Source organism: Chiloscyllium plagiosum, chromosome 9, assembly GCF_004010195.1.
Source record: "Chiloscyllium plagiosum isolate BGI_BamShark_2017 chromosome 9, ASM401019v2, whole genome shotgun sequence".
Lineage (NCBI taxonomy): Eukaryota > Metazoa > Chordata > Chondrichthyes > Orectolobiformes > Hemiscylliidae > Chiloscyllium > Chiloscyllium plagiosum.
In genome coordinates, this window is record NC_057718.1 from 25,125,184 (window position 1) to 25,135,914 (window position 10,731).

General features: G+C 39.5%; 1 protein-coding gene across 1 annotated transcript in view; it reads left to right on the forward strand.

Moving 5' to 3' along the window:
• LOC122552704 (kynurenine 3-monooxygenase-like) overlaps positions 1-10,731 on the forward strand; it is a 76,361-nt gene that overhangs the window by 26,098 nt on the left and 39,532 nt on the right. The window contains exons 7-8 of the mRNA XM_043695590.1: positions 3,510-3,675; positions 3,770-3,841. Of these exons, the coding sequence (XP_043551525.1) occupies positions 3,510-3,675; positions 3,770-3,841 (238 nt within the window). The remainder of the gene's footprint in view (positions 1-3,509; positions 3,676-3,769; positions 3,842-10,731) is intronic.

Consider the following 10,731-nt stretch of genomic DNA (forward strand, 5'->3'; position numbering starts at 1 on the left):
GTGTGTGTGAAGTGTGTTAGAAGTGTGTATAGTCACCTGTAGTGTGGCATGAACCCAAGGTCCTGGTTGAGGCCCTCCCTATGTGTATGGAACTTAGCTATCAGCTTCTGCTCGGCCACCTTTTGCTGCTGCCTGTCCCAAAATCCGCCTTGGAGGATGGTCACCCCAAGGTCCAAGGTCGAATGTCCTGGACTGCTGAAATGTTCCCCAACTGGGAGGGGACACTCCTATCTGTTGATTGTTGTGCGGTGCCCATTCATTCGTTGCCGTACCCTTTGTAGCCTCCACAACCACCTGATGAAGGAGCAGCGCTCCGAAAACTAGTGTGCTTCCAATTAAACCTGTTGGACTATAACCTGGTGTTGTGTGATTTTTAACTTTGTGCACCCCAGTCCAACACCAGCATCTCCAAATCACATATTATAAACATTTCTAAGTTTGAAGCATCTGTGTATGATAACTAAATTTTAATCATACTGCCATTTATCTTATGAGATGTTATGTATTTTAGTAACTAAAACTTGTGATGACATTCTGTGCTTTCAATGATCACACCTGCCTGTAGAATGTACTTTACAGTGCGCCTTACATTGTTTGCTATGATTATTAACGTTGCTGTTTTTCATATCTCATTTCCAGTCACCCTCACATTTCATATGCTTCAGTGCATTTTTAAATCTGTTAAGTAGCTAACTACTTCAGCACTGTTCTTACTGGTGTGTTCCAGTTGATCATTTGGATATGTAGTGTATTCGGTAAGCATATGAAGCGAAGTTGGATATTCCTACTCTGTTTTTAAAGACAACATTTTAAATTCTTTCATTGTGCTTCCTGCAAATTAAAAGATTTTTAATGTTCAAACAGACTTGAATATGCTAATATATGGTATATGTACAGTGTGTTAGCATGCAGATAGAGTGAGCAATTCAGAGGGCAAATGGCATGTTAGCTGTTACAACTAGGAGATTCAGAGTGCAGGAATAAATACGACTTGCTACAGTTGTACAGGACTTTAGTGAGAGCACATCTATGATATTATGTGCAGTTCTAGTCTCCACCATATAAACAGGATGTTCTTGCATTGAGAACAGGACAGTGAAGTTGCCCTGGGATGAAAAGGTTGTGTTATAATCAGAGGTTGAGTAATTTGGGTTTATATTGTCTAGAGTTTAGAAACATAGAAAATAAGAGCAGGAATTAGCCATTTGTTTCGTATGAGCCTGCTACCCCATTCAATCTGATCATGGTTGATCATCCAATTCATCCCTTACCCTTTGATCGCTTTAGCCCTAAGAACTATATTTCCTTCTTGAAAACATTCAGTATTTTAGTCTTAACCTCTTTCTATGGCAGAGAATTCCACAGGTTCACTACTCTGTGAGTGAGGATTTTCCCCCTATTCTTAGACTGTCATCCTGGATCTGGGCCTCCTGATTCTATTTAACCTGTTTCATCCTGTAGATCTCTGAGATCCCCCCCATTCTTCTAAACGCTAGTGAATATCGTCCTAACTGAGCAAGTCTGTCTTCATACATCTCTGCTGTCATCCCAGGAGTCAGTCTGGTAAACCTTTGTTGCACTCCCTCCATAGCTAGAAACCTTCAGATGAGGAGACCAAAACTGCACACAGTCCTCTAAGTGTAATCTCACAAAGACCCTGCACAACTGCAGCAAAATATTCCTATTCCTGTACTCTAATCCTCTAGCTAATGAAAACCAACATACCATTAGCCTGTTTATTTGCCTGCTTCACCTTATGGCTTACTTTCCACGTGTGGTGTACAAGTACACCCAGGTCATTTTGCACTTCCCACATTTGCAGTCAATCACCATTGAGATAATAATCTATCTTCCTGTTTTTGCTACAAAAGTGGGTAACCTCACATTTATCCACATTATACTTCATCTGCCTTGCATTTGGTCACCCACTCAACTTGTCCAAATCACACTGAAGCTTCTCTGCATCATCTTCACTGTTCACCATCCCAGCCCGCTTTGTATTGTCTGCAAACTTGGAGATATTGCATTTAATTCTCTCATCTAAATAATTAGTATATATTGTACTGTGAATAGCTGGGGTCCAAGCACCGATTCCTGTGGTACACCACTAGTCATTGGCTGCCATTTGGAAAAGCACCCATCTGTTCCTATTCTTTGTTTCCTGTCTGCCAAAGAGTTCTCTATCCATTTCAGTACACTACCCCCAATACCATGTGCTTAATTTTATATGTTAATTTCTTATGTGGGACCTTATCAAAAGCTTTCTAAAAATCTCAGTAAATCACATCCACTGGGTCCTTTTATAACTTTACTAGCAACATCCTTGAAAAGTTCCAGTAGATTTGTTAAGCATGATGTTCCTTTCTTAAATTCACACAGACTCAGGCCAATCCATTCGTTGTTTTCCAAGTGCTAAGTTATTAAATCCTTTAAAATGGATGTGAGCAAATTCCCCTGTACCGATGTCAAGCTACCCAGTCTATAATTCCTTGTCTTCTCCCTACCTCTTTTATTAATAGTGGGGATGCATTAGCTACTTTTCAATCGATAAGAATTGCCTGGGAATGTAGATGAGGGCGGAAGCATTGCACCCTTTTAAAAAGTACTTAAATGAGCTCTTTGAATGTCATAACTTTCAAGGCTATGGTCCATGTGCTGGAAAGTGAGACTAGTATAGATTTAGAGTGGTTTTTGTCAGTGCAGATTTGATGTGCCAAAGGGTCTCTTCTATACTGTCTGATTCTGTGTTCTAAAATCTATGGAATCTTGAAAGACTACCTAGAATATGGAAGAATGAGGGGTGGTCACATTAAAATATACTGAAAGATTCTGAAGGGGCTTGGCAGGGCGGACACTGAAAGATTGTTCCCAATGGCAAGAGAACATAAAATATGAGGGCATGGTCTCAGGAGAAGGGGCCCATCATTTTGAAATGAGGAGAAATTTCTTCACCCAGAGGGTTATGCATCTCTGGAATTCTTTGCCTCAGAGCGTTATGGATTCTCCATTATTGATAACTTTCAAGGTTAATATAGGTTTTTGAATGCACATGGAATCAAGGGCTTTGAGAGACAGGTGGGAAAGTGAACTTGAAGTCCTGATTGTATTGAATGGCAGAGCAGGCTCGATGGGTCAAATGTTCTCCTTGCATTTTTTTTTTGTGTTCTGTGTTAAAAGTCATTTTAATCCCTTCTTTATAAGATGCTTCTTAAGTTTTGGATTTCTCTACAAGCACCATGTGATTTGATCATAGTTTGGAATGCTTAGCCTGTATTTAAGAGTGTAGAATAATCTGAAAAAAGAGGTACAGGCTTCTTCTAACAGAGAACCTTATGGCACCAGGCACGCCCCACTGTAATCTGTTACTCCTAGCTTCTCAAGCTTCCTTAGAAGACATTTTGTAGTTGACATTGTTGAACACATTACTCAATTAATTCCAATTCATTCTTGACACCTAGCATCTGCCATATTTGTTGTAAACTAAGGATTTGGTTTTGTTTTTATAACAGGCCGGATGGCTCGAAATGTGAAGTATCTCCTGACCTTGTTGTTGGATGTGATGGAGCCTTTTCAACTACAAGAAAGCAGTTTATGCGACAAGTCAGGTTTGATTACAGCCACGTGTACATCCCTCATGGTTACATGGAGCTTACAATACCCCCTAAAAATAGTGATGTAAGAATTGGTTTAAAAAGAAATATTTACGTTTAAAGTTTCTTTCTAATTGCTTTTCATATTGGATGCTTTTCATAAAAATGTTTTCTTCCAGTTTGCAATGGAGCCTAATTTTCTTCACATATGGCCTAGAAACACCTTCATGATGATTGCTTTGCCCAATTTGGTAAGCATTAACAACTTTGAAAAACAAACTGCATGGCTGAGAAAGCCATGTTCCTGTATGACTATTGAATTGTATTCTTAAATGTCAATCTTGTCGTATTTTGGTTTCAGAGAGCCTGAAGTAATGTATGAGTTTGATCTTTGGGACATTAGTGTCTCCCAGAATCCAGTTGTTACTTTGATTGGTGTCTGTCCCTGCACCCAAATGGATAGCACAAAGAGCAATATATGCTGCTTCCCTTTGGTTCAAGAAGGACATGCTGCCAAGTTAGTATGGAATAGTTAGTATAGACGTTTGTGAACGTGCATTATTCTGGCTGCTGTTTCGCAACCTGAAATGTTCTCCTTCTGCTGCTAGATCAGGAAATGTTAAGGCATTGCGAAAATGGATGTGGCAAATTCTGCTGCTCTGTTGTTCTAACTTTTTTTTAAAACATTCCCAAGGCCTCACACGCTCTTTATTTAATTGACTTGGAACAGACTACTCAGGCATTTCTGTCTTAACTTCTCTTCATTAAAATTCTCAATTGTGTAATTTTTCTGTTGATAAATATTCACCTTCTGGAAAAGTATCCAATAGGTCTTTCTATCTTCTCATTCATCATCTTGCAAGAGGACAGCACCGGCACCAACATCACTGTCATTAATAGCCACCTAGAATGGCTTTACATAATTCAGAATGCTTAACACTGGGGCAATGGTTAACACAGTTTCAGACTATCAACTGCCTTGTGACATTCCTCCATTCACTGGAAATTTCTGTATTTTTTAACAAATCAATCAGTGGACCAATCATGCTGCTAAAATTATGTACAAATTTCCGAAAACAACCAGTGAGTCCCATCTCTTCATCGATCATATGGGAAACACCCCAGTAAGCTCTGTTTTCACATCCCAGGAGGCTTTCTGTCCAATTATGTGGCCTAAGAACGTGACTTTGGCTTTTGTGAACTCACTCTTAGCCAGATTTATCATCAAGCCCACCTTCTGAAGTTGATTGAACAATTCCAGTAGATGCTGCAAATGTTTCTTCCATTTCTGATGAAAAGTCATCAGCTCATCAAAGTACATGATATATGATAATCCTGCAATTAGTTTATTGGTTAGTCTTTAAAATGTAGCTGGTGCATGTTCATAACAGATGGCATAACTTTAAACTGGTAATGTCCATTTGGTGTCAAGAAAGCCAAAATTTACTTCGCTGTCTCAGATGAAGGTACTTGCCAGTATCCTTTGAGGTTGCTTGTCCAAGCTTCTCAATACAGTCTTACAGACATCTATTAGAATATGAATCATATTTCGTAACTGCATTGACTTTGTTGTAATCAATACATAGGTGTTGCGTTCCATCTGGTTTTGGCAGCATTACTATGCATGAGCTCCATTTGCTGTAACTTAGTTTGATTAATTGTCTAAGCATGTTTTCAATCTTTTTTTTGAACCTGTGCCATTTTTTGTGGGTTAGGTCCATAAGGGTATTGCTTAATTGGAAGAGCATGTCCTATCTCTGCATCAGGCATGATCGTGTTAGTAGTTCCCAATTTATTCTCACATATTCTCAGTGTGATTGGAATAACTCTTTCAGGTCGTATTGATTTTACTTTGGAAGGAAATAATTTATCCCAATTTTGAGAACTTCCTCATTATCCAATTTAGTTTGAGGAATATCAAGTTCAAATTTATCTGGATTTGGTTCTTGTCTCCAAGTTGTAACAAGTACAACATTCTCCTTTTGCTTTCCTTCCCTATCAAATTACCTTTTCAGCATATCCAAATTGCACTGAGTTTTCCTTCTACCTGGTGTTCTTATGAAACAATTCACCTTATTCAATTTTCTTTAGATTTGATTAGGCCCACTAAAGCTTGCTTTTAAAGGTACACCTACAGTTGGTAGTAATACTAACATATTATCTCCTGTAGCAAAACAATGAATTTTAGATTTCATGTCTGCTCCCTATTCCACCACATGCTATTTTTAAATGCTGTATAGCCAACTCACCCTCTCTGTTTAAACTTTCCATAAAAGTTGACATGTAGTTCAAATGTGTGGTCTCTGAACTCTGACTTACTAATTTTTCCTTGATTAATTATAGTGGTCCTCTCAACTCATGTCTGGCATCTTATTCAAATGTACTGGATATAGTTGATTAATCAGTTACATCTCTAATTGCAAAAAGTACAGATAGAATTAAAGAATCCTTACAAGACAGAAGCAGGCCATTTGGCCCATCGAGTTCACACAACCCTCTGAAGGACAACCCTGTAACCTTGCATTTCCTTTAGCTAAGCCAGCCAGCCTGCACATCCCAGGATACTATGGGCAATTTAGCAGGCCACTCCACCTAACCTGCACATCTTTGGACTGTGGGAGGAAACCCATGTAGTCACGGGGAGAATGTGTAAACTCCACATACACAGTCGCCCAATAGTGGAATTGAACCCAGGTCCTTGATGCTGAGCAATCAGGCTGCCTCAAATGGAATTCCTTTATCCCAATCCTCTGAACAGTCACAACCATAAGCCCTCTTTATAGTCTTTAAAATTTGAGACCACCATCCTGATTCTCCTTGCAATTCTGGGGATGAAATGCTGTTGATCTAAATTGTTTTATTCCTAAGCCATCCATAACTTCCTTCAATAATTTTGACCCTTGGTCTGATTATATTTCTGTGGGTCGTCCTTATCTATGAGTAAGTCTTCCACAATACGTTTACCTGTGATGTTGAATAATGGAATGGCCTTTGGAAATCTAGTAGAGACATCCATTATGGTCAACAAATATTAATTCCCACTTTTTTTGTTTTAGCAAGGGGTACTGAGCAATCAGTTAAGACTCTTGTGAAAGGTTCCTCTGAAGCTAGGACAGTTATTAATGGTGCTGGTTTTATCATTGCCTGAGGTTTTCCTATTACCTGACATGTATGACATGTCTGGGAAAATTCAACCACATTTCTATGCAGTCCAGGCCAATAAAATATTTTTGTATTTTGGCTTGAGATTTCCTTACTCTTAAAAGACCTCCTGCTGGTACCTCATTTGCAATCCACAACACCTCCTTTCTATAAACTACTGGTAATAATAACTTGATGAACTTCTGTCCAATTTTCATTTGCCTGAACATATAATGGTCTCTATTTCCTCATCAAGACTTCAGTTTCTAAGATAGTTATATTCTGGGATACTCTCAGCTTATTCTGCATATGCTTTTTAATACAACTGCTGTATTTTTCCATCATTTTGTTGTAACTCAACTAATTTCTCCGAGCTAAAAATATCCACTTTTTCCGACACCCATTCTTGATTTTTCTCAACCATTTGATCAAAAACAGTTTCTGATAGAGAACTTCAACATCCTTATCTGTATTCTTTGATTTCTCTTCCTGTTCCAACCTGTGGCATTTTCATCTTGTTACTACACAGTCAGGGAAATACCCTACTTACGGTAACATCTCCATTGCCTGATTTTCCACTGACCTTTCAATCACAGTGGGCATCACTCCCACCTGTGATCCAGCCACATCGTTCCCGAGGATAAACTGTATCTCCAGAACAGAGAATTTCTCTATTACTCCTACCCCAACTTTGACACTTTTCACCAGACTCTCCAATCTCACGTTATACAATGGAACACTACTCCTCCCACCATGAATTACACATCTTGTCACCTTCTCTGGCAATTTTTCTTCCAAAGTACATATCTCCTTATCTCTCACCACCAAAATTAACTTGCTCCTATATCTCTTAGAATTTTAATTTCTTTATCTGTTTCTCATGGTACACACGAGTAAATCTTACCAACACTGGTTAATTCTTTAAAGAAATCTGGTACTCTCTTATTAACCAATCCGTGACCAGACTGCACATTCTTTTTTGCAGCTCTTTAACTTCCATTGGATCTCCTTTACCACTTTATTAAGCCCCACTGGATTATTTTGTTTTACCACATCTGTTTTCCTAATACTTTTCTTAAACCATCAAAACTGTGACTTCATGTGTCCTAATTTATTACAGTGAAAACAGCTGAGGTCTTTTTAACTCCTCTCACCCCTCCCCCCACCAACCCCGGCCATGGGTTTCCTTTTTACCCTGTCATATCTTCAATGAGATCTCCTGTTCCTTTGCAACCTATGGGATTCTCTTTTCCCCAATTTCTATCCCTCACAGATTGTAGTTGATGTTCGAAGCCAACCTTTGATTTATGAACTAACTCATAATCGTCAGCCATTTCTCTTGCTATTCTTGCAACTCTCTGCTCTTCCACATGAGTTCTCACTATTTCAGGCAGTGAATTTTTGAACTCATTCAAAATAACAGTTCTCTCTGAGAGCTACATGTCAGATTTTTTTTCAATGTTCTTATGAACTGTCAATGTTACTTTGTTTGATCCTTTCAAACTCTGTGTATGTTTGACTATGTTCCCTCCTATGATTCCTAAAATGTTACCTGTAGCTTCTGGCACTAGCTCATATGCACTTGAGATGGCTTTTTTCACCTTATCATACTCCCTAGTTACCTGTTCTGATAGTGATGCAAATCCCTCACTTGCTCTACCTACCAATTTTGTTTAAATCAACAATACCCATATAGTCACTGGCCATTTCATTTTTTTTAGCCACTTTCTCAAATAAAATGAAAAAGGCTTCTATGTCCTTCTCATAAAACTTTGGTAATGCTTTGACATATTTAAACAGATCCCCATCATGCTTTGGCTGTGATGCGTTTGCTCTTCATCACTGTTCCCATCATTCCTCCTACCTTTGCCATTTTAGACAAGTTTCCTCTTTCATTACCAATTTCTGAAGTTCAAAACCTCTCATTTTCTCCTTCACTTCTGCTAGAGCCTTCCTTTCTTTTTCTTTTTACTCTGCTTTTAATTGTAAATCAAACTGTTTCAATTTCTTCTCTCTTTTTCCTTTCCCGTTGCCTCTAATTCAAGCTGCTTCATTTGCAATTGAATTTTAGGAATTTCCAATGATTCTGTTTGCATTCCTGGCAATTGTAAATGTAGAGCTGTTGCCGCAATTATCTCACCTTTCATCCCAGACACAAGCGACTCAAACTTCAGCTTGTTTGCCAATTCTGAAAGTTTTTCCTTGCTCACTTTCTGTAAAATACTTGAAGTAACACCTTCCACCTTCAGGAAACTATTAGTGACTGACAGAGCCATTATTACACAAGGCACACCCTGTTTAAACCAAACAAATGCAACACCAGAAATAAAAAAAAAACACGAACACTCACCACTCGCCTTCTTTTGAGTCCAATAATCCTAAACCCAACCTGGAGTTGGTGATTTTGATTCTGACAAGAGTCCCCAGTTTGATATAGACAAGACCAACCCCTTTCAAATGTATCAAGGAGATTGCCTGGACCTTTCTTTTATTTAAAAGCAAGTGCAAGGTGTTGTGTTCTGGATGTAATTTGACTATCACGCTAATCCGCTTTCAGCAAAACACATTTTATTCTTACTCTACAATTAAAATGCAAATAAAAGAAAGCAGATTTAGTCTAAGTTTAACTCCATTGGAAAACCTAACAGAATAATAGAGTATGTAACTACTAAACAGCAACTGTTCCAATAACACCCCATAGACTTGCCCTTGGCAAATGCAAATTCAGTAAAATAGATTATCTCACATGCAATGTTTCTCCAGTCCAGGAGAAAAGAACATCAAGAGGAAATTCGGCAGAGAGAACTCAAGTGTTTTGCTGTAGCAGGGAGAAACCACTGAAAGCTAAACTCAAACTCTGGTTCTTTTGGAGCCTGACTTCAACCATTCATGCTGCTTCTATTACAGTCAGAATTATACAGCACGGAAACAGACCCTTGGGTCCAACTCGTCTGCGCTGACCAGATATCATAAACTGATCTCGTCCCATTTGCCAGCATTTGGCCCATATCTCTGTAAACCCTTCCTTTTTATATACCGAAGCTTTTAAATGTGGTAATTCTACCAACCTCCACCACTTCCTCTGGCAGCTTGTTTCATAGTCGGACCACCCCTGCGTGAAAAAGTTGCCCCTTAGGTCTCCTATTAAATGTTTCCCCTCTCACCTTAAACCTATGCTTGAGGAAAAGACCTTGGCTATTCACGTATCCATCCTCCTCATGATTTTATAAACCTCTATAAAGTCACTCCTCAGCCTCCGATACTCCAGGGAAAAAAGCCCCAATCCAATCAGCCTTTTGCGATCGCTCAAACCCACCAATCCCGGTAAAATTCTTGGAAAACTTTTCTGAACCCTTTCAAGTTTAACAATATCATTCCTATAGCAGGGACACCAGAGTTGAACACAGTATTCCAAAAGTGGCCTTACAAATGTCCTGTACAGCTGCAACATGATGTCCCAACATCTATACTCAGTGCACTGACCAACAAAGGCAAATGTGCCAAATACCAGCTTCACCACCCTGTCTACCTGCAACCCTGCACCCTAGATCTTTGTTCAGCAACACTCATCAGGGCCCTACCATTAAATGTATACATCCTGCACTGGTTTGCTTTAGCAAAATGTAACATCTCACAAATCTCATAAATTAAACTGCCTCTCCTAGCCCATGGCCCATCTGATCAAAGTCCTGTTTTACTCTAATATACAGAGGAACCTTGATTATCCGAACAACATGGGCGGGCACTATTTCATTCGTATAATTGATTATTCAGTTAATTGATTTCCTCTGGGGCTCGGAGTTTTCTGTGAAGTCTGCTCCCCATTCAAGAGGCTAGGCAGTAACACATTGCATGCGAGACCCCACCCCCTGCCCGCCCCCAACCTCGGCTGCTCCCACCCCTGCCCCTCCGCCAGCCCCCAACCTGATCCACGCTCATCCCGCACCTCTGCCCGGCCCCAACACCGTCCACCCTCACCACACCCCCAACCTTGTCCTCA